The sequence below is a fragment of the Leptonychotes weddellii genome, chromosome 13, assembly GCF_054177405.1.
Source record: "Leptonychotes weddellii isolate Sample4059 chromosome 13, ASM5417740v2, whole genome shotgun sequence".
Taxonomy (NCBI): domain Eukaryota; kingdom Metazoa; phylum Chordata; class Mammalia; order Carnivora; family Phocidae; genus Leptonychotes; species Leptonychotes weddellii.
The window spans coordinates 42,151,578-42,176,811 of NC_138381.1; the positions used below are offsets into that span (position 1 = coordinate 42,151,578).

At 37.4% G+C, this 25,234-nt stretch overlaps 1 protein-coding gene and 1 long non-coding RNA gene across 8 annotated transcripts in view; both read left to right on the top strand.

Annotated features, from left to right (window-relative positions):
- ZNF521 (zinc finger protein 521) overlaps positions 1-25,234 on the top strand; it is a 273,304-nt gene that overhangs the window by 137,144 nt on the left and 110,926 nt on the right. For 6 of the 7 annotated variants that reach the window (XR_014139650.1, XR_014139651.1, XM_081801473.1 and 3 more), the window contains one exon: positions 7,972-8,056. Coding sequence is in view for 5 of the 7 variants with exons in the window: in XM_081801473.1 (XP_081657599.1) it covers positions 7,972-8,056 (85 nt within the window). In the remaining 2 variants the exon portion in view is untranslated. The remainder of the gene's footprint in view (positions 1-7,971; positions 8,057-25,234) is intronic. The other variant, XM_081801470.1, reaches the window with a different exon arrangement.
- The window catches only part of LOC145716770 (uncharacterized), an 18,235-nt gene continuing 1,063 nt past the window's right edge, over positions 8,063-25,234 (top strand). Inside the window, exons 1-2 of the long non-coding RNA XR_014139653.1 lie at positions 8,063-19,200; positions 22,932-25,234. The exon at positions 22,932-25,234 is cut by the window's right edge and continues 1,063 nt beyond it. This is a non-coding gene — a long non-coding RNA (uncharacterized LOC145716770). The remainder of the gene's footprint in view (positions 19,201-22,931) is intronic.

Sequence of the window (25,234 nt, forward strand, 5' to 3'; positions counted from 1 at the left end):
ATTTTTCCTGACTCTGGGAGACCATGTTAATTGGCCCCCATCTGATGTGTCTTAGCAGTCTTCTCTTTGCCATACATTGATGGGCACTTGGTCTTGAACTGCTTTTCCATGCTATTTTGGCAGAATACTTATATAACAGTTTAATATTTGTGTGTGTTCTTTCCCCATTTATATTGTAACTCCTTGAATTTAGGAATCATGTTTAATATCTCTTGGTTACTGAGCTCTTAGCACAAAGGGCTATGTGGTCTTTAATCTCAGGACATTAACCACATCTGTAAGACAATAGTGTCCTTCTTTTAACTACCATGAGAGCACACAACAGATAACCCGTGCTGGTGTTTTTCAGTGAATTACTTGGACAAACTTTTCCTCATTAGTAGCTTCCATTACATTTCACCTATTTTTTTCTCCTCTCTGTTCTGACTTATTTTCATACAAATTCAGAATTACTTGGATGATATCCAAACTAAATTAGTAAAATGTCTGAACTACTGAGTATTTGTAGAAAGCTGTAGGTTTATTATTTTCACTCACACATAATATTCATTTGCTTGCCAACAAAATACTGCCAAGTAAGGGGCTACTGATCTTAAATATAAGTCTCACTTGTAATTAATATATTCGTTCTCGGAATGGTATTGCTATAGTCCTTGAAAACAGCTTTTTTTTTTTTTCCTAGCTAGGTTGTACCTTATTACATGCTCTATCTTATTCTTCCTTCCCACCCCCCAACCCTGTCACCAATTCCTGATATTCTTTATGCAATTAATTTTTAAACCTTTATTTAATAAACATTTGTTTAACCTTTGTTAATTGTCATAAAATTTAAATTAGTGAATTCTAGTTTGAAGAAATTTTAATATGGTTTCAAAGTCCACATAAAAGAGTGAGAATTAAAAAACAAAAGTGAGAATTAATCTTTGACAAGCAACTTTGTTGTGTCAGACAGTTTATATAGTATTCCATTCCGTCTCCATAATAACCTGTCAAGTAAAGAGTAATAAAGGTAGTTACTGTTTAATGCAGGCATGCTACATGGTAGGCATGGTACTAAGCACTTTTATATAGTTCTCACTTGCTTCTCACATCAACTCTTAACATGTAAGTTTTATTAGTTTTAATTTACAGGGAAGGGTACTAAGACTCAGGGTCATTAAATGATTTGTCACAAAGCTAAATGATGAAGCCACGAAATAGCAACTAATTGCAAAAAGAAGATTCTAAAGTTGCTTCCCTACTAAGACTCCTGGATATGTTTGGAGTGGATATTTTATAGCATCATTGATGCTATAAACATCCTGATTTCAGAGGGTCCTGACTGAGTCTGGGACTGATTCTTCCTTGATGGCCAGTGCCTAAGTTTGGGACTGGTGACATGGAGGGGGCTGAGGGCTGTGGGACATCCTTGAGAAATGATTCTGTAACATCATGCTTTGTTGCTCCAAACATATAATGACGATAGATAAAATAATAGATAACCAAATGGACATAGTCATGTTCAAAACAATTCTCCATCTTTGAGATCCAGAAACCACATTTCAAAAGTGGTTAGGACTGAAGCCAGGATTCTGCTGGATTCTACTCCAGAAGTGGTAATTAGATTTAATCTCTGTGGGACAAAACTAAACCTGCTACTTAAAGCAGGGCAGGGGAGAAACTTCATTGTTTACAATAGGAGACTGGAAAAAAAATTCTGTTGTTGATCCATACCTGGTATTAGGACTTTTCAGCTGGAGAGTTAAAGGGATAGGAAGAAAGATATAGTTTTATGACTTAAAACTGAATTAGCCATATGCTGGCTCTGTGATTCGACTAGCAATGTCCTCTCTATCCCTGTAGCACATCAGACGTACAGGAAATGCCTCATGAGACCTCGCCTGGTCTAGGAGTCTGAGATAGGCTGGTAGAAACAATGGCAAAACTATTAGCAAGGGAAGAATGAACACATAGAAAAAGAAAACCTTTCACTACAAAGGGCTTCAAACCAAGATTCCAAAATATGTGAATGAATCTAATGCTAGTAAAGCAGCAAAACAAAATAAAACAAAACAAAACAAAAACTAAAAAACAAAAGCCACAAACAAACAAAAATGCCAGCGGTTATGATACCAAGATTCTACTCCCGAGGAAATTAATTAAATGGACCAGTCTGACAAAGGCTTTGAAATAAGTATGTTTAGAAGCTCAGAAAGATAAATGAAGGTATGATTTCTCCTAAAAGGAGTGACAAATTATGAAGTAAATCCAAGCATAAACAAAGCAAGTGCACACGTGTTTAAAATTAGAAATGAAAAATAGTCATTGAAATAAAAGTTTCAGTAGACAGGGTAAACTCTGGAGACCAGTGAAGAGAGAACTCGTGGTTTGTAAGAGTACAGAGAATCACCTAGATCAAAGCAGAGGGACAAACTGACTTCTAAAATATGCATGAAATATGGTTAAGATACATGGAGGCAAAATCCAGACACTCCAATCTTGCCTAATTGGAGTTCCAGTAGAAATGAATGGAGGGTGTGTGAGAAACACATGGAAACTGAAGAAAACTGAAGCAAATAATAGCTGAAAATTTTCAGGATTGGAGACATATGTAAGTTCTCAGATTGAAATTGTTCTTTCAGTATTGAGCAGGACTAATCAACAAAAATATATGGTTAAGAATATGGCAATAAAATCTCAGGACACTGAGAAAAAAGAGAAAATCTTGAAGTCCAGTAGGGGATTTTGGAAGCCAGTTCCACCCTCTGGATTATGGTCAAGGGCCTGGTACTGGAAGCTTATGTTGAAGGTGGCTAGGGACAGTTTTCTTACTCTGATACCATCCCTGGCATTGTCAAAGACCAAAGAACTACACAACTGTAAGGAAAACCTTCTTTCAAAATGTACTTAAAATGCCACTGTAAATTTACCTGCAAATGATCACAGTATAAACTGTGTTAAAACCCAGTAGGTGGGAGGTAGGGGGAATACTGGACTTAGTTACGGTATTCACAATCCGAATGAATCAGTACGTCACTTCATCTGTAAGTGAGGATAATAATCCCTCCTTTATCAGCTCTCACAGTTTTGTTGCAAGTGAATTTTATGCATATGAGCTCTTTATAGACTTTACAGACAATTGTAGGAAACTGTTATTTCTTTATGATAGACATGAATGTAAGCTATGGTTTTTTGACCTCTTAGAGTTTATATATTATGTTTACAAAAAGCAAGTTAACAAGAAAAACCCTCACAAAAAATACCAAAAAAAATTTGCAAAGCTGTTTGTAACAACTCATCACAAATCATTTTGGGTATACATCAAGTATGGGGGTTTAAAATGAACCAAAGGGATGGGTTTAATCAGGTTATGTTTAGTGTTTTTAAAAAATGACATATTATGAATTATTCTATTCATTTATTCCCACTTTTTATTATGAAAATATTTAAGCATGTACCTAGGCTTAATAATTGTTAACATTTAACCACATTTACTTTATCTGTATATGATTATATTTTTTCCTGAATATTTGGAGGTAAATGCCATTTCACCCCTAAATATCCAGTATGCATCTCCTAACAAAAAGGATGTTTATTCACATAACCATAATACCATTGTCACATCTAAGAAAGTTAACAGTAGTAATTACCTAATATTATTTTATAACCAGCTAAAATTCAGATTTCCTCAATTTCCCCAAAAACCTTTTTTTTGCTGTTTTCTCAGAATCAGAATCCACACATTACATTTACACACACACTACATTTATTAGTTGTCCTTTTAGTCTTTTTCACCTGAGAACAATCTCTCCACCTTCCCCCCCCTCCGCTCTGTGACATTGGCTCTTTGAAGATAACAGGCCAAGAATAGTTTTGATTGGGTTGAAGAATATTTTGGATTTGTGTACTTCCCCCCGCCCTTCAGGGGACTGCTTATTCCTCTGTCCCTGCATTTCCTGAAAACTGGACTGTTTGTCTAAAAGCTTGATTAAGGGGCGCCTGGGTGGCTCAGTTGGTTGTGCGGCTGCCTTTGGCTCGGGTCATGATCCTGGGGTCCTGGGATCAAGCCCTGCATCGGGCTCCCTGCTCGGTGGGGAGCCTGCTTCTCCTTCTCCCTCTAATGCTTCCCCTGCTTGTGCTCTCTCACTCTCTCTGTCAAATAAATAGATAAAGTCTTTTAAAAAAATAAATAAAAATAAAAGCTTGATTCGATTCAGGTATACATTTTAGATGAGAGTACTTTATTATGATGTATTATACTCCATATTGCATCACACTGAGAGACACATAATGCCAGGCTATTTTATTAGTAGTAATATTAAGCTAAGTAGTCTGGTTGCAGTGATTACCACCAGATAAATCCACTGCAAAGGTACATCTTCCTCTTTGTAGTTATTAAAGGATAAAAATTGAGTATCTCCAGAATAACCTTTCTCTTAAGAGTTTTTAGCATCCATTAATGAGTATCCTGGGCTCCTTTATTTGGTATTGCAAAATGGTGGATTTCTAATTCTGTCATCCCTTCTACTGTGAGTCTCTCATAAAGAACTTTTCCTCATCAAATAGGCATGAACTACATTTCCTCCTAAAAAAGCTTAGTGCTTCTGTGCCTTTAATTACTAATTTTCAGAATAAGGGATTTATGTAATAGTCACTTCCAATGGTGGCAACTAAGATTTTTTTTTCCTTTTCTGGTTTTGAGGCTTACTTACGAACTCAGTGACTTTTTTTATAGTTAGATTTTTTTGTTTAAAAAAATCAAAGCAATTTATAACTGCAAAGTGTATATTATTTTTTGCTTGATGAAGCTCAATGTGAAGCCTAAGTCCTAATGGAATGTAGTTTGAGGGGGGAGGGGATAATCAGAAAAATGTTTTTTTAAAGTATACATTATTAAAGATCCTAATCATTTTTTTTTAATTTATGAGATGCTCTTTTCTGAAAGTCTCTGAGTACCTTAACCAGAGTATAACTGAAAACAAGAATGTCAAAAAGGCACATTTAAATTGTTCTCAAAATCAATCAAAAATAATGAGGTGCTGGGAAAAAGTTGTATCCTTGATAATTACATCTATCAGTATCAGAAAACAAAAGAGAACAATCAGGAAATGACAACCCCACTCCCAAGTAGCACATTAAAAAAGGCTAATGAAAAAAAGTCTCTTTCAAAAATTGTACTAAATTAGCATTTCAAGTAAATTGACAACTTAAGCGTTGATAAAGGCCAATCTGGGGCCCAAACAATGGAAGTTCTGTTTCTACTGTTATATGCTTTTAGAAGAAATGATCTCACTTGACTTTTTTGTTGTTGTTGTCTTCTATATAAATGGAAGTAATTGTCCTAAGGGAGGTGACAGTCCTCCTGTACTCCTTAAGGATCAGGACAACCCTGGAGTATTGTGCTTAATTTGGGGTTCTATTTCTTAAAAGGTTGACCTGGAAGAGAGTAACCAGGATGGTGAAAATTGTTCAAAGCATTTCTTATAGCATCCCTCTATTCTCAGTCTGAAAAAGGGTTAATGTAATTTCTTATTAGACAAGGGATCCAACCTGTTCTTTATTGCTCTAGAGCCTAGAGTTAGAACCAATGACTGAAAGTAGCAGAAAAGCAGATTTGGGTCTAGAATTAGGAAGAAGTCCTTTACAAACTCAGCTGTACAGAGCTGGAGTGGATTTACCTCCAAGGGAATGAGCTCCCCAAAGCCAACCAGCACCGTTCAGAGGTTATAATCCCTTTACTTAAAGATGGTGTATGGGTGTGCAGGGGTCTCTCACATATTTTTAATATTTCTATAATTATAATAAGGATGTTTTAAAGGTCATTTCAAATTACTTTGTAAAAAAAGAAATAGAAGGTAAAAATGAATTTTATATCATGGCTTTAAAAAAGAACACCTTAACACATCCCAATTTACATGTCATTGCTTTGTATTTGGGAAATGTGGGCTGTGTGCGGAGGCAAAGTTCAAACTACAGCATTTTAAGATCATGGTACATTGTTTTTGATGACATAAAATTCTTATTTCATTCAGCCCCCAATTTAGGAGCTTATAAATAAGTGTATGACTTTGTTAGTAAGAATAGAACATAACGTTTTAGACACTGTCTTAAGAGTAGAATTAGTATTTGAATTATCAACAGTGACAAAAGCATTTTCTTTCAATGATAAAAGAAAACTTCCGTACGTAGATCTTCAAATATGTCAGTTCATTTTGAAGGTAGTAGTAAGTGCTGGTATTTTATTATTTTGGCTTGTCAAGTGATTTTATTCTTTATTATTAGACCAGGAGAAAAAAAGTCCTAGTATATTCCACCAACATATTCATCAGTCATCATTTTTGGAGACAGTTTTCGACATATTGTATGTTTTACTGTGCTAACAAGAGAAAAGACTAGCCATTAAGTTTATGTTTCTTTGTTTTTCAGCAAGGTCACATATCAGGAATAATGCTAGAAGTATGCTAATAAACAATATATAATGTAGGTCATCTGGGAGTAAGAAATATTTTCTAACTAGTTCTAAAGGGAAATATTGTTAAAAAAGGGATAGATGTTATTTACACAACACATGTTGCTCTATATGTCACCATCAAAAGCATCTTGTAAACAGCTCAGCGCAGTAAATCTTCCTTGGTGATCGTCAGGGTTTTCAACCCGGTGTTAGATTTAGATTCAGCACACTCAATTCACGACATGCCTAATGTACAAAGCCTGCTAGATTATTTAGAAAGCTTCCATTGGAAACAGGCCTTCTCTTCTGTGTTTTACAAGGAATAACTAGTATCCTGTGTTGCAGAAGCTAATACTATGTTAAGTGATGATAATTAAGAAAATTTTACATTAACAGCATTTATAATTTTAAATGGCTTGTGAAATGATGCTAAATTTTTGTGCTTGACTTTGATGTTGTTGAGTTCTTTAATTAATTAATTGCAATTTACAGACTGATATTTTTTATTGCTTCCATTAGTGAAACAATTTTATATGACTGCGGATGAAATGATAATTCTCGAAGAATGCCTTAACAAAGTGTCATTGATGTGATTTTATAAATGTCATTTTCTCACATTTGGGAGATTTCAAAATGGTTTATTTTGTTTTCCAAGATGGTTTTTAATTGTAAATATCAGGTTTCATCATAAAGGAGTTTATGTAGCTGTGTTCTGGAAAACATAAGCAATGCTTTATTTATTGAGTTCATCTAATATGTACTGAGCAGTGATAAAGATGTGAAGTCATAAAGGCTGCTTTTATCAGATAGCCTAGCCTTTAGAATCAAGAGAACTTATTTCTCTTCTCAGCTCTAGGGCCCTCTGACATCAGGCAAAACTTTCTACTTCCCAGGGCCTCAGTTTCTTTATTTATGATACAAGAATTAATAAATCCTGCTTTCTCCACTTGCCAGGACTGTTATGTAAAATGATAAAATGATATTAGAATGTTCAGTATGGTATGCTGTCTTTATGGGAGAAAATATGTATTTAAAGGCTCGTATTTAGCAACTTCTGAAACATCTAAATTTTAGACTAAAGCTAAAAATTATAATCACTGAATCTCTTAGCTAGATTCCGCGAATCTTACTGGCCGTTTTACTAAGGGATATCTAGAAGCGACATCACAGACATTTTTGGTCTGGATCTACGAAGACATCAGTTTGTGAAAGTCAGCCATGTGTTACAGAATTTTTTTTAATACTAACTTCTGTTTTTTAGTTTAGGAATCTTTAAAAATATATTATGCTATAATTATGTGCCTCCATTTCTTCCAACTGTTTGTAACTAAAGTATAGCGTTGGGATCAAACCACAAAGTCTTAGTAAGACACTCATGGAACTTTGCCCCAGCAGACCCACAGTAGCTTTAGTTAACAGCACACGTTAAGACCAGCATCTCAAAAAAATGTTGTGAGTAGGGCTGGGTTTTTTTTTTTTTTTAAAGAAAACAATAAAAAGTGCATGCGTCTAAGTAATTCTATTTATACTTGTTTTCTCAGAAGAAGACCTATCAGTGCATCAAGTGTCAGATGGTTTTCTACAATGAATGGGATATTCAGGTTCATGTTGCAAATCACATGATTGGTGAGTGACACTCTAAACCTTACTACAGATAGCTTTTTCTCCTACTTCTGTATATCAATGCCTATATAATTAAACAGAGTTAAAGATGAATTAATTGTTCAGCCATCAATGTTTTACCTAGGCATGATTGATTTTTATTACTATTATTAGGCCTGATAAGACATTAGCACATTTTATTTTCTGCAAGGGCTAGTTTAGACTTCTGCAGAGGATCATATTTCTACTGCCAGTCAAAACACAGGTGATTAACAAATTAAACTTCTAATCATTTTTGCATTATTGAAAACTAACAGGAATGGTTAATGAACTGGATGTTAGCTTTCCATAGAGTTTTAGACAGGTTTTAATTTCAGAAGTTATTATGGTAATGGCACTGCTGTGTGTTGCTTAAGCATCTTTGTATCAAAATCTAAAGTGGTGAGTTTTTGTGATAGGGAAACATAAATAATTTAAATTGCCATAAGATCGTTTTGTATGTATCGTTTCAACAGCCTGGAAATAATCATGATCATAAAGATCATGTAAAGAATTCAGTAATCATTTTTTATTTCCCTGCCAAATTTTACATAGATCTTTATAAAAGCTCTTTGTGTGAAGATTTCTGAAGTCACTCTCGGCCAGTGTTTTCAGGGATTTTGCATTTATCATATGGGCTAGAGCTAAAAGGATAATTTTTTCAGTTATTCATATTGTCCCATTATCCCCTAATTCCTCTGGGGTTAACTCCTATGTTTTTTAATTTGATAAGCACTTAGTAATAACACTAAGAGTTTTACCAGCCAATTAAACTTTATCAAGCAGATCTTTTTCTACTAGTAAAATGACAATTACTTTATGCTATTTTTGTTACTCATTTGTGTTTTTATACTATGAGAGGTTTTTTTTATTTCATCCTCATTTGATGGTATTTTATAATACCATAAATAATTGTGATATAATACTAAAAAGTCCAGTTAACCTTATGCTCTCCTATTACCAAACTCTAAGACAGGAAAGAAAATTCAGCATTTTAGACTCTGAACTTGTTTTCAGGGGTAAACAACTTTTATTACACACTAATCAGAAGCATTCTAAGAATGCTCAGTGGAAGGGTTGCTCCAACTATTATTACTGATCATTAAAAGCAACCATAACAGAACTCCTAATGCTGTTGTAGAAATTAATAAAGATAAATTCAAAAGCGTGTTAGAAAATTGATTAATAGCTTTTCAATAGGATTTGCTTTATAGTTTTCAAATGGTGGGTCTTTAGGAGGATTATTGCTTGTAAAAGACTAAGTACATAATTGTGTGAAGTGGAACTTACACACAACAGCTAAGATATTGATCACTTTATATTTTCCAGATTTAAGTACTAATATTATTAGTGACTTTCTTATACATTCAATATCCTATTCTCCAGTGTGGTAGAATAACAGTGACAGCTTTACTGAGTGTCTAGCAGGTAATGACAACATGTAAGAGAGATTTAAATAATGTGTTTTCTTGCAATTTTCTTCTATTTTGGATTCCAAACAGATATTCTTTATAAACTTTCAAAACTGCTTTTTTTTGGGGGGGTTGGGGTGGCATGGGTTAGAAAGAATGAATTCTTCTGCCATGATAAATGCTAATATTTTCCATCTCTTTATTTCTTGAGTAGAGTTTATTGGTGGCAGTCATTCATGATTCTGCTTCATGATACAGTTTTATGTGGGCTTTGGCAAAAACGTTTCTCGGAATTTGCACCTTATGGAAGATTTAGCAAAATGTTGTAGGCCCTGCTTCTGTATGGTTTTATTCTACATAAACTTATTTTGGGTTCTGGAATTTATTATTTATCCCAGGAACCAGATGGACAGATTTAATATATTTTTCACCATGATATTCATTTTCTTTTGCATATGTCAAATCGGAATTGAATATTGAGCAATGAGGGGACTTTTTTGATTTTCCAATTTTAGTATCATTTGGCCGTGACATTTGTTAGTTTGTCCTGGTCCTTCTTTTCAAATTGCTTTATACCTTTCCTTTTGTAGTTCTCTTACACTCCTTGCAACATTAGTGCATTCCCAGGGCTTTCTCCCTCTACCTTACAGTGGATTAATATGACACTCAGTTCCTCTTGGGATCTGAGCATTTAACAATTCACCTTCCATCAGAGAAGCAAATTCTATTCCTTTCCACAGAGGGCCTAGTTATTTAATATTCATGCTATTTTTAATAATAAAATATGTAATTCTCTTGCACTTGAGGCCTAAACAAATGAATAGCTTCCATTTAATTGTTTTATCTGTTGACCACGCATCCAAGTCCTTAAACTCCAGTCGTGTTGTTAATATCTACAGAAAGAGAATGCATAATGGGAGGATGTCACAAAGGCTAAGGTATCCTTTTTTAAAATCCCAGTGTGATACTTAGTCTTTCAAATGAGGCAGGCAGCATTATTTTGTTGACTAAAATGCCTCCATTGAGGGTAGATATTTTTAGGTTTGTGTGTCTGTGTATGTTTTTTATCTAATCAAAAAATAATCTCAACTAGACATTTAGCAGGGAAGAACGATTAGAGGCTATCTGAAAAGCCTCTTACTCTTTTTGTTAAGAGGGTATATAGTGTTTTTGCAGATTTTGTTCTACATTTCAGTCTGTCTTGAGGAAGGATTATGTCACCTGATGGAGAACGAGGTCTGCAGATGACCCAATGAAGTGTAACTTTAGATTCCTTCTTTAACCAAGTCATTTGCATTTGCTACTCTGTAGCATACATGTTCAATGCAATCACTGTGCCAGACAACCTCCATGCTTCTTTCTGGAAGTGCTGGTCTCAGGCTATTGGCCAGGGACATTTGTGAAAGGAAAACCATCAATGTTTCTACCAGGTACAGACCTGGAGACGCTCTGCTCAAGTGCCGTTTTGCAGCTAGGTGTGGACACATGGTCTGAGTTGCAGGAATAATTACTCAATGAAAATACATCAGGGATTTGACTTACGTCTATTAAGGAAAGAAAGAAAACCTCACTCTCCACCACATTTTGACACAGTTTCAGTAAGAAATCAGACCAGTGACTATTTAGGGGTTTCTTTTCTTCTTTACACACGCACACAAAAAGAGCTACAAAACATTTTAACAGCTTTCCTGGGGAAAAGATTTCCCTTTTTTTCAAGTCTGCACAGATGAGATTTTTTCTTGTCTTCCTTTGTTCCTTTCACATAGATTACATTGGCTTTTGACCTGAGAATACAGAAAGAAGCCATTGTGGATTATGTCTTTTAATTCATTTTTCCCCATTCTTTATCGGCATAGTAAATATTTATTGTTATTTTCCTCTTTGAGATTTCTGTTATTATTATTATTTAATATGGATTAGCCCAGATAGAGATGAAATCAGGGAATTTAAATGTGTTTAACCCAGCAAAGGAATTGCCTCATATAAAATTATGAGGCTCAACAGCAGTAGAGTAAATCTGTAAATGCTCTGAATAAAAGGGCTGTTAGGCATGTGATAATATAAAGAGATGACATTGCCAAGAACTATTTATGAGAAGCTTAATTTTTTCACTCTGATAATTCTTGACCAATAATTACCAGCCTCTAATTATCTATTTTAGTTAGAAAGAAATTTCGATCACTGCAGAGGTTGGCATTGCAACTAGCGTCTAAATCCCCAAAGAGACAAATGTGTTCCAAACAGCCCCAAACAACTGTCTCATGAAACATAGTGAGCAAATTGCAAGCGGCTGGTGGTAGACAACCAGCAGTACACTCACCATCGAAGGCCAGTCCGCTTGACAAAGAAATGATCAAAGGGGAGAAATACCATTATTCTTGGAATTGATTGCTACACGCATGGACTTTGGAGGACGAAGGGTCAGGATATGGCAATGGGCATTTCCAGGCCTCCCTTTCAAAGTTCTCAGATGGAGAATATGAAGGGAATGGGTCTGAACCATGTACCTAAGAATTATTTTTAAAAACCGACTTAGAAATGATTACTTAATAAGCCTTGGGTTTTTGTATTTTTCTTCTGATCCGAAAGATCAGGGTTACAATGGCAAATTTGTATCTAAGGTGGCGGAACACACTGTTTTGTGAAAAAATGGGAAATCCACAAATAGTCACTAATAGACATGTCCCAGCAGGATCAAGGGTGATGCTTGAGAGCATTTGGAGGAAGCAAATGTATTTATCTTTTAGAAAAGCAAAGCTCGAATTTGGAACTATAAATGACAACTAATAGGAAAACACTGATGGAAAGATACTATTTTTGCTCAAATCTGGAATACTCAGTGTGTCAGAGTTATAATTTTTAAAAGACCACGAAAAGATTCAAGTCTTCTGCGTGCACGTGGGAAGATATATACCCCGTGTGTTACGTTACATGTGATATACATCACTGATGTCAAAACAAAAAAAATGCATAAATCAGTTTTGTACACTGTGGTGAATTTTTTGTCTGTTCTTGTGGCAAGTGACATTCATGTGTTCTGCAATTTGTTTGATGCCCAAGGTCACAAATGACATTCTTTTCCTTCCATTTCTTTAGTGGATGGTGTGCTATGTGACTAATCTTCATTATAGTTTTGTGACATTCAGTATCACTTCTGAAACATTTCAGCTTGAGTGCTCTTGCTTTACAATAGACTAAAACCAATATTTTGAGGTATATAGTGGTTTTGGATTTTATATGTCTTAAGGGGAAATATCCAAAGATAGGGATCTCTGCATAGGAAGATAAAGGGCTGTGTTGCTCTTTTAACTCTCAGCTTTTATTGGCTGTTTTTTTTTTAAAGGAATAGAAATGAATCTACAATAATGCATCTATGTGTGGGTATATATATGTATGTGGGTGTATATATGTGTGTGTGTGTGTGTGTGTGTGTGTGTGTATCTGCACTCTCCTAAGAAACTCAAAGTCATTAGGTTCTTTGGAGTTTGCCTTAATTCTAAATGAGAAGACTATTGAATTCCAAGTCATCATTTGATGGCTTACAAAACTCAGGGAATTAAGAAACAAGCATTTGGTGTTAAATATGATGAAATACCGGCTTATTTCATCAAGAGCTGGATTAAAAAAGATGAAATCTGGGAAGTTTAATGGTAACAGAAAGCTACCCTCATGTGGGCAATGCTGGCTTATTTGAAAAGCCCATAAAGGGTTTCTACATGGACCATACAAAAGGGATACTTTCTCTTTAATAGCCATCTGTACAGGAGAGATGAGAAGTGGGCCAGGTCATCTCTCCTCAGCTGTCATGATATTAACGTAGGTAATGGAGCAAGCTCGGCGTTCTGCTGGGTGTTGTTTTTCATAGATGTTCATCGATTTACACAGATAATTCTATTTATTTCTTAGAGTTGGTCCAAGTGAACCAGGCAGAATAACAAACATCAAAGCATTTCAAATGACTTTATCTTTGTTTGTAACGTAACTTTTGTCTAAAAAATGGTGTCACACCTACTGTGCAGATGGCTGCATGATTTGTAAACCAGCCAAAACATTTAAACAAATGTGTGATCTGGGAATAGATTAAATAAAGGATAAAATGGAGTGTGGGCCACAAATTCTAATAATCAGATGATTTTAAGTTGTGTGCCGTGTGGAGTGATGGTCGTAGTGATAGCAGAGAAAGCTTGCCAATGACAGCAAGGTGCCTTATAGATCTCAGGATGGAGCCCGTAGCCTGGTAGGCCTCAGTTTGAGAACCACACATTTTCTGTACAGCTGGTAGCTCTGTATGGGGACATCAGATAAAACTTATGTAAAATGAAGTGTTATTGCTTAGTATGAAACTGTTCAGAGAGGGAATTTGCAGACAGTAACTCAAAACAGAATTCATGGTACCAATGAAGCAGACTGTAAATATGAAGAGGGTTTAATTATCTGCGCAATTTAACAAAAATTCAAGATGTATTCAGAAAGGACATACGCAGGCATAAATCGAACACAGCTACACTGTTTTACTGAGTGCAACGTGGGGCTGCAGGAACGTGGCGAGCCTCTTCTCTGAGTAGGCTTCCTAAAAACAAAGACGTTTTCAAATAAAGTGGGGGGAGACTTTAAAAAGAAAAAAAAAAAGTCTTTCCTGAATAAGATCGTTTTCAAGGCTCCTCTTAAGGATTCGGATTCTTATTTCTGAAGCAAATTTGTAAGAAAATCTCTGAGCCCATTTCTTAATTTTGGTGTTAAGCTATTAAAAGAAAATCAGGGGTGTTTATCCTGGTTGTGTGTTTTAGCCCGCGCCCAGCAGCTTGGATTTACAGGAGTGAAAAATACTGACAGTGAGTGGAGTTTCTAATTTCCTGGCCCCTCAGAAAGCCCCTTGGCCATTTCTCGTGATGTTGATTTTCCCTGAGATGGAGCGCTCGGATCCGGTCCGGTCCGCAGACAGATTGAAGATTGAGTGTCTTGTGACTTTTGAGAACGCACTTGCCCTTAAAGAGGCCTCCGAAGAATGTTGCTCTCCAGCCGAATTCCTGGATGCCAGCCTTCCTTCCTAGGCTCCGTACAGAGAGGCTGGGAAAAGGGACTGTGCCAGATGGATCGTTCCATGTGACCGCCTCACGTTGAATCACGTTGGCGGGGCTTCTGGCTCCGGGTTTGTCCTCACCTCTGACTTGCTGGAGAATAGGCCACAAGTGTATCCGTGTTATGCTCCCCGCTCGATATGCTTATTCTCCAACGCGGGTGTATCCGCTTCTGAATGAAGTGTGCAAGAACATTTCTGAATGGAGGGCACCAAAAGTCACGGGCAGTGGACACAGAAAGATAGACCCCTGCGCACACACGCACGCCTGTCTACACAGACACACCCGGGCCTGTTTCCACGGGCTCCTTCCGACGCACAAAAGGAAGAAGTCTCTGCTGACCCACTTCCATAGGTTATTTGTGCTCGTTTCAGGGCCGTTAGTAGCAGTAAACAAAAGAAAGGGAGCCGATGTGGAGAGTGGGTGTCGAGCTTGAGCGGCGCATATTGTTGCATTTGGTGAGCTGATGGGGTTTCGTAGGTCACCTTTAGAATTATGCTTCTGACAGCAGCAGCTACCTGCCAAGATTGCAAGGTAGCTCGCAGCTCTCGGGATGGCGCCCGCGGCCCGGTAGGCCTCAGTTGGAGGGTACACATTTGCTGTACAGCTGGTAGCTCTGTATGGGGCAGCCGTGTGGGCTGCTAGGGAGCTGGAAAGGAGACAAGCATGAAATTTCTTCTAAACCCAACTCTGTTTTTCTGTACTGTTGGCTGCTTCTCAGTTCCTTGACAAAAAAACCAATCAGGCACCCTTTAATCCGCCTGTGATTACCACTGGTATAAAAAGAGAAGCATAATGAGGAAAAATGCCTCGTTTTGTTGCCTTCAAAAGCCAACAAATTGGAGTTAACTTGACAGGAAGTGGCTTAATAATTAGATTATTTATTTATTCCTGACACATATCCCCCTGTTACTGGTCTCAGGAGACCCTGTAGATGGTACGATTTTCAAGCTGCCATTACTTCGCTGTCTTCTGTGAACAAAGAAGCTACTGTCTATCAGTCAATTAAATGCACTCTTTAAGCAGAGGCTTCGAAGACCTCAATGGGGAGAGCCCTGGGACACTGTGGCTGATGATTCCTTTCTCTGTACTGTACATCACACTCTCAACTACAGTCCCCACAGAGATGGAATAAAGTCATGCATTAAAATATCACTTGTTGATTTGTTTGCTAATGAAGAGCCATTGAAATGTTTGTGTATTTCTATGGCAAAATTGTTGATAAAAGGGCCTACTTGCCTGCATATCTGAGTTCATCTGCTGTGAGTGCTTATTTAGGAATTATTAAAATTAAAGTCAGTAAACAACAGAATAAAAAAAAACCCTGAGAGAACAGGAGTTTTCTTGCCGTCTTCATCAAAATGAAGTGAGTAAAGTCAGGAAAAAAAAAAAAACAACAACAGAGGAATTGATGTCATTTCGATCTCTTGCTTACACTGCATTAATCCAAACATGGTTTTCTCTTGACATAAAAATGTAAGTCGTTTTCAGAGTATCTGGGAGCTACACCTTTCAAGTGTGAAAAGATACTAGAATCCTTTTGTGAGAGTCATGTACCTGGAAATTTTATTTATTTTTTCTTTAAGATGAATGGCATTTTTGTGGCCATTTCTCTAACCCAACCCAGTGAGTATGCGCAGAGGCTTTTCGAGGGAGCGTAGTGGGGGTTTTTATAACCAGACTAATAGAACATCTGTGGCAGGTCAGACTCAACCTCACAGCCACGTGGATTGTACAGAAATACAGCTTTCCTTCTCTCTCCGTTCCTCTTCTTCTTTTCTTTTTCTTTCTTTTTTTTCCTTTTTCTTTTCTTAACATTATTTTATTTCCATCTATGCGGTGATGACTTTCCCACCACCAAGTAGTTAAGGTTTTTATCCCTTAATATATTCGTCAACTTCTCACTACTTAACTGTTTACTGTGTACAAAGCATGCCTTGGCTGGACTTCTCTGGCTCCCTGTAATTGGTTTTATATTTTAAGAGTACATCTGTTGTTAGGTTGGAGGCCTAGAGGTCTGTCTAGGCTGAAAGACTCAGATAATATTGTGACAGCTCTCCGCTGAAATGTTTAGCTATCGCTCTGCCACTTGAAGGGATAAATTTGGGATTTAAACCAAGGCCACTGAACATTGAAAAGTGTCCCCTCTTCGTCCCATCAGACTTTGTAAACGTAATCAAGGTTTTAACTATAGTTTTCATGGTTACCTGACAACAGGCTGTAAGGAATTAATTCAAGACATCATCAGATGGTCATATTCCTTATTTCTACCCTGTTATTCCAAGTCATTTTGTTAGAAAAAGCTTAGATACTCGGAGGTGTTCTGTAATAGAAAATGAATTTGAAACCCCTTCATTAATTGGTGATTAATATATTTCAGGATTAGTTTAAGCAGGGCCCTACCTCCTGCCCAGTCAAGTATGTTCTGGTTAATATCCAATTATCTGCACCTTCGTAGTTATTATGTCTTAATATTTCGGATATGATAACCAGAAACTTGAGAGTAATGCTAATGAGGAGCACAGAGCAAGAATTAACCAATGACATACTCAATGATCCTTGGTGGGGAAAGAATCTCTTTCTTCCCCTTAACGCATTGCTTCAGCATCTTCTGGGCGCTGACTGAGAAGTAAGACTTTCAACTACAGCAGGCAAGACTCAGAAAACGAATCATTTTTCTCTTGTAATAATAGGAACCTGAAGGTGCATTTCACCTACAGACATTGATTAAGTTCATTTTATGGAGACTAGGAATTAACAGAAAGCCAGTGTGTATTTTCAAACAGCAACCATCATATTCTTTATCTTTTCCTTTTAACAGAGCCACAAGTTGTTACCTTTCCAAAGGATGTGTTAATTCAGACTCATTTGAAATGCCTTTAATATTTCACTAAGGAAACACTTTTCCCTGCTACCTTTTATCCTCTGCACCTCAAATTTATCACCGCGATGTATACACGTTGCGCCTCTATTGAATTTGTGCACAGGTAATTTCACTTCCGAGCAGTCTGACATGCCTCCTGCAGCAGAGCCTGCCAGGGTGGTATGTGCTGCTTCAAAACACGCCGCTTTAAATAGTGCACTTTGTACATTACCCCTTTATATGCTGTATTGTAATGAAGCAACATCAGTAAATTGCAATGAAGGGCGATTGTTGCACGGGGATGACTACTACACCTTGGGGTCCATTTGCACCAGATTATTCCTTTTATTGTTATTATTACTTCCCATCTTCTTTACTCTCTTGCTGCCGAACTTGCTGTTGGCCACCGGTGCAACACAGAGGGGATCTTAAGGAACATTGCAGGCATCATTTTTTCCTCTTAGGCACATACCAATCACCGTTCAGTTCCAAGCTCAGATGTCCTGGGGGCTTTGTGCGTCTTTACTGATGCTACTTTACTCTGTTGACTTCATTCATAATGTTCTTCATCTTCATCTTCTTAGAAGAACAAATTTACTCTGAATAAAAGTGACCCATTTCTTTTCAAACATTTCGTGTAGGTGTTATAAATTTGTAGTCAGGATGATCAGCTGATTTGTCCCTTCCCCCAAAGAGGTTTAATAATTTACATGGGGGGACCGAGAGGAGATTACTGTTTAAGGGAAAGATTTGTATTTGAACTGTCTTCTTGGATTTCCTTAAAACACAGATTAAAGTCATTATGAATATTGTATGTATTAGTAACATCTCTATAAAAAATAGCTTATTTCCTGCCCCCAACCAACTACCGTCCCCCAATAACTAATAAAAAATAGTGTAGATTTAAGTGAGTGAGCTTCTGTTCTTATTGAACAGAATTATGAGCAGGGTTTTAGTTTAGGGATAATTATATGTGAATTTGGGGTGACTGTTAATCTTTCTATTGTCATAATTTTAGTACCTGTGTCCATTTGTTTTTCCAAATTGTTAGTGCAGCTGTTGTTCTGTTTTTCTTTTCCTAAGGCTGGGCTCCTGTGCAGCATTCAAACTAAAATCTAGAATTAGAGCTGACACACCTTCAGTTGAACTATCAAGTCTTTTAAAACTGCTTGGCCAGTGACGCCAGTCCCGCGCTGTTCAACCGTACACACTTCCGATTGTGGGCCAAAGAGCATTGATTTTTAGCTGTCATTTCTAGTGCACATACTGTAGAATTGAAATTTAAACCTTAATCCACTCAGTAATGCAATTAATTTTTAATGTGCAGTAATACTAATTGAAATAGCCTGAATTTAGTAAGTCACCACAAGACATTTTCAAAAGCAAGAGTCTCCACTGAGAACTGGGAGGACGGATAATCATTGTTACAGTGTTTACAGGCTGGCCGGATAATCATTGTTACAGTGTTTACAGGCTAAATGCTCACTCTGCAAACCTCTAGTGGAAAGGGAGTTTTCTTTAAATTAGACTATAGTATATCTCTTTGTGAATAGAAATATCTCAAGAGAGAATTCTTACTTTCTGCCCACCAGGACAGGCGAAAAATTTTCTGGTTAACTTTTAAAAGAGACAACATAGTTTTAGTTAGAAATATCTTAACATAGTATATGTAATGATTATATTAACCCATCTTTTTTTTCAAAAGAGGAATCATGAATATTTGCAAATGAAGTCACCTGCCAACAATGTCATGGTCAAGAGCAACAGTCTCAATAGGTAATCTCATTATATGATGTGTATTTGAGATACTGTTTCTGGATTTGATGAATACATGTACTCTCTCAGCTGCCTATAAATTCGTTGCCTTGTTTTAGTGTATGTACATTCCTGTAAACAAAAACATACCTACTTTTATTTCAAACTGTGTTCCTTTAGCTTTGGCATATTGTTTCAAAATGGCCTTTTAAATGTTTTGTGAGGTTGTTGTTTTTTTTTTCCCCAGCCAGAGTAAAGCAAATTTTGCACAGTAAAACCAAATAGATTTCCAGTCATTTCTACACTAAAAAGGTTCTCCAACCACATTCATCTGCTAGTAAATGAGGACTTTTTAAAATGCATCAGTTCGACTGATGAATGGGCTTGTGAGTGTTCAAAATGAGCACCAGCATCGCTTTAAAAAAAAAAAAGGCGAGCAATGTATATCATGCTTTCATGGCTCTCACATTATAGTAGTTAATAAGCCGATAGTGCTGTTAAATATTTAGTAAAGGTTCCCTGGTAACCCTGCCATCTATTCAGATGGGATTTGAAGACATTTTTGCAGTACATAAGTAAAAATGATGTTAGAGAACTTGAAGTGGTTGTAGCGTGGCATCTTTTCTAAATGAAGTGTAGGGGTAACACGGTGCAAATGAGGTCAGCAGACTCATACCTACCAACACCTGAGTCATTTCACACGCTTTGAATTCAGGGTTCAAATTGGCTTTCGTTTTGTCACTGTTAAGTCGAAGTGCTCCTGGGGTTATTTACATAGAATATTAAAAATGACATTATAGTATGTCAAAAAAAAATAAAGGAAGCTCTTACACTGTGATTATTTTAGGCCGTTCTAGCATCAGTGGAGCTTTATTATAGATATTTTCTCTTTTTCACTGAATAGAGGGGAAAAGAAAAAGAGATGAGGGCAAATCAGTTTATACTCCACTCAGAGCATATTATCAAATCCAGTTGGGGTTTAGTAAGTTAAATCTATTAAGCATCTATTTTGGGTACGTGATGGCAAATACTGAATAACAGATATTGTTGTACACACTGATATGATGCAAATGGATCATCTTTATCAATTCTTTCTCATCATTTGTGATAGTTATTATCTAAACAGCAATAATTGTTCTTTTAATCTGGAATGACAATTGGTTTCTGGGATCCTTATGCAAAAATATTGCCAGTAAACATGATGCTGACAACCTTACTGTCATCATGTTGGTGGGCCAGAATTCACATTTAAGTCTTTCAGTGCTCTCGCTGTGTTACTAGTTTTGAAGGTGTAAAGATAAAGGCCGGTCGTTTGTTCAGATTTGTATGTAATATGGTTCTTCTAGGAGCCTATTTGCTTGATTCTAATTTTCATCCTGTTTTATATGCAGCCAGTGACCACAGCATTCATTCAAACTTCACAGAGACACATCTCATCTGTAAAGCACGGCTTACTGATCTTATTTGCTATTTGTATTCTCATAAGAAGAAACATGATGGGGGGGGATAGTATTTCATTTTGAAATGATGTATATCACATACATGTGCATATCAAGGATTTCATGATAAAGGATGGATCAAGGAGATAGCTTTAGGTATACATGGAGGAGGAGAGAAGGAAAGTGATACGGGGTTCATATAAAGGTGTGTTTAATATGCAATCCTTGATGTATGTTGACCTCAGGTTACAAGAGTAGAAAATCCCATTTTCCAGCTTGTTTCAAATGTAGCAAAAATGCTGCTTCAGTTGCTTTATGCTACTCACATTGGGAAAGGTGCTTATACTGTGATAATTATCATCAAGGAATATTAATGCGTTCAGCATTTGTAACCCAAAAACTCATTATAGCTTAAGCTGTGCATCATCTGTGAAGAGAGAACTTTGCCAGAATTCGCTCTTCACAGGGGTTACCTCCCGCTTGCTGCGGAGTGGTCAGAGTACTGCAAGAGGTCACTGAGGCTATTTTTGAAAGCTGAGGTTTTGCAATTTTTGAATCACTACCTTCTGTCTAAGGGGCTTATTGTTCTTGCCTCGAAATGTCCCTCTAATTGAATGCATAGTGAAGTGCAACTAGTCATAATAACAATAATAAACAAATAAGGAAGTAACTGCGTAGCCCTACATAGAATCCAAGAGGTTGGCACCTATCGTCCCTAATTGAAGTATTGGTGTCTTTCCTTTTGTCATTGAGCAAAGGGATTCATTTACACCAGTTTCCTTAATGCAGGTGCCCTTGGGTTTCAGATAGAAATGCCCCCACTGGGGCTCCACTTCACAGCCCTCCAGTTGGAAATTGTGTAAATAAGACTGCAGGGTCAGCCTTCCCTTTTTGGCAGCAGTGTCCTTAATTAGTCTGTGACAGTCTTTCACATGAGCCTACACAGTTCCTGGGGTCATTCCTCACACATCTAAGACATCTATCTTGTGCACAGACAGATATTTTTGTATGTTTGTTTGAAATCATTCCCTGGGGGACTATTGATATGGTGGGAATGAGAATCTCTGGGTGGGTCCAGAATCCTATAAATTAATCTGATCAAAATATCCGGTTAGGTGGCTCCATGGTAAATTCCAAGTGGTTAGTTTCATAAGAACATTGGGCCCTCACCTGAGGTTGGCAGCTTGTTGAAAAGGAGCCATGTGCCTGGGATATTTTTATGGGATTAAATTCCATTATTTTTCTCCCACTGATCCATTGCTTGTCTTTTCCCCTAAGTGGCATTGCTCTGTGCTGCATGTTAGAGTTTGTGTTAGGCCAGGCAGAGAGCACTAATACTCAGTGCCACCAGGCTGTCTGAATTTTCAGGACTGCTGTGTTTCTGAGGTCGCATCGTGACCCTGACCTCGCCCCTGGGAGGACTAGAAAAATATGTTTCATAACTTCTCATAGACCTACATGAAGAATAAGAAGGAAAACCGTGAAGCCCATAGGCTCCGTTTAGATGAGAGCTGTAAGATTGGCATTCATCAAGCAGGAAAGCCCCCTTACTGTCGTGTGGGGGCTTCTTTAACGTGAGGGGGTCACTGCTGTGGGTGCTGAGTCAGTCCTTGCTGAGGGCTCCGAGGGACCGCGTAATCATTCATAGAGCCTAGCCGGCACAAACAAACAAGTTGATAATCTGGAGTAAACTTGTTGAAATGGGAACTTACTTACCTCTTAAAATCACTTACAGGAAGGAATGCTGATAGAAGAGTACCCTGAATTCAGTGCAGATTCCATAGGCTTGCTCCAATGGAAGCAATTTGGGTTTTATTTTGTTGTGTGCCGTTTTGTTGGTTTGGGTGCGGGTGTTCTTGACTGGGACATCAGCTTTATTTTCTGCAGTGGTGCAACGACCCCACAAAATGGATGGATATCCTGAACCAGAGCCCTCTTCTCAACAGTGTTGGGTTGCAGTGCTGACAGAATAGTTGAGAGATACAGCGGGTGCAGATCTTCTGTGAGGATGTAAACTTAATAATCTTTATGAATTTTGAGTAACTCATAACTCCACTTCCTCGCCAAAAGAAGAATTATGAAAAGATTGCTTCTAAATCCTTCAGCCATTCTCTGCCCTTGTGATAGATGCCATCCTCTTTACCTTGAGGCGCTGTAAATGAAAGTGATTTTTTTTTGCGAGAGATAAAAATGTATACTTTAGAAGAAGCAAATTGCATTTTCATGTTTAAGTTCACTATTTGCACTTGATGTGGTGCGATCCAAATGTGAAGAATTGCTTTTGACATTATTTCTGTGTCTCCTGCATCCTAGGCTTGCTGCATTATTATGCTGAAGTGCACCATCGCATGGGATAAATGGGATGCTGAAAACCTGGCAGGAGTATGAGATTGTATTCTGTGTCCAGGCTGTTTTAGATGACTATAACTTCTTTACTTATTGGCATATTTTAACTTACCTTAGTAACAATTCATTCAATAAAATTGTGTGTGAGTACGTGTGTCTTTTAGGTAAAACTTAGAATCCTTCAAGTCTTATGGGTTGGTTTAGGGGCAAAAAAAAAGCACTCTCATTTCTAAACAAAAAAGTAATTTTAACTTTCTTTAAAAGTCTGCTTTAGGGTGCCTGCGTGGCTCAGTCGTTAAGCGTCTGCCTTCGGCTCAGGTCATGATCCCAGGGTCCTGGGATCGAGTCCCACATCGGGCTCTCTGCTCGGCAGGAAGCCTGCTTCTCCCTCTCCCACTCCCCCTGCTTGTGTTGCCTCTCTCGCTATGTCTCTCTCTGTCAAATAAATAAATAAAATCTTTAAAAAAAAAAAAAAGTCTGCTTTACATAATCTCTATCTTGAACTATCACATACTATTTTATAAACTACAATTTAAAGTACATTCATTTCAGAGGTCTTAAAATACACTCCTGGTTTCTGAATTCTAATTCAAATTTTCTCTCAGTAACTATGGTTTCCTGATTATTTAGTGGCTGAGATTCTTTAAAGTAGATTTTTGTGAGGTTTTTTTGTTTTTCTTTTTTGTTTTTTTTTGGTTTGTGTGTGTTTGTGTGTGTTTGTGTTGCCCTGTACACAGGTCTGCGTATAGGCATGTATTCTCTGCTAATCTTTTCTAGTAACACCTAACTGGGGCACCACTCCCTGTCTTTTTTTTTTTTAAAAGATTTTATTTATTTATTTGAGAGAATGAGAGAGAGAGCATGAGAGGGGGGAGGGTCAGAGGGAGAAGCAGACTCCCTGCTGAGCAGGGAGCCCGATGTGGGGCACCACTCCCTGTCTTAAGTTTAACATGTTCCCAACAGCTTAGAGAGAGAGTATGAAAGTGAAATGAAAACCATGGAGCTTATACTGGCGTCTGATGTTTGAAAAAGAGATATTGGAAAAGGATGTTTTTTGGCTTGGCTCCCTTTTTAGATGTAATTGCTGCTTCATTAGGACTTGGAAGAGTTTCCTGTGGTTACATTTAATCAGATGGCTCAGAATAACAAACTTGTACACTCAAAATTCCAAGACAGTCCTGTACATGAAACGTAATTTTTCTAAATTTAAAACACACACACAATGACAACCTCTACCAACAACTGGTTTGTAAAATGCTATGTGTAACTACCTCAAGCCTTGCTCCCTATTGGTAATGGATTGATTAATTGATCGTGCATAGAAGTAGAAGTCATAAGAAATACATTTCAAAGGGTCTGGGGTTTGCTTGGTTCTGGTAAGAACCCAAACTTGAGCAGACATGTCTTGAGTGTGTTAAAACATTGCATGTGATTACATTTGGTTTTGGGGCTATGACATGAGATTGTTATCATTACTCCCCTTTGACGGATGAGGAAACTGAGGCTTGAGCAACTCGCCCCGACATACAGGGTTAGTGTACAGAGTGGAAGGAGGCCGACTCACACTTTCTGCCCTTCTCCTCCTCGCTTACAGGGCTACAATGTTAATCTCTCCCCACAGGCACGATTGTTCAAGTTGGGGAGCCCGCCCTGAGTTGTTCTTAGTGATGCCTTTGCTATCATTGCATCAAAACCTGATCCTGGTGTCACTTTCTGGGCAACAAAACTTATCCTTGGTTTAGATAAAATTTGATATTTCCATGAAAAGCAGCAAGTACGGATTTAGTCTGGCTTTTCTTTTCTACCTCCTTAAGTCAAAGTACTTGGAAAGAGCTGAGTGTATTTCTGCTTCCGAATTCTTTGGAAACTGTGGGAAACAGGCAATGAAATGACAAAAGGGGCGTTAGTTCAGTGTAAATGGACATGAGTATAGGACATGGTTTTGCCTACTTATGAACATGAATGTGCAGCATTGCAATGCTCCTGAGTCTATAAAGTAGCCAGTGGTTCTGTGTATACCTTTCTGAAAGGTGAGTCCATAGATTTAAATAACAGTACCTTTGCTCTGAATGATATTTAGAATCTAGAATCAGACACACTATGGTGTCTAAAAACGCATGTGCCATAAATATATCCTAATGGCACACATGCTGTCTAATTCTTGTTAGAAATAGGAAGCGGTTTGGAAAACCCCAACATTTCTAGAAGCCTCTTTCTGCAGGTGCCTATATATGAATCCATGATAAGAAGAGCATGCAGGGAGTAAAGCA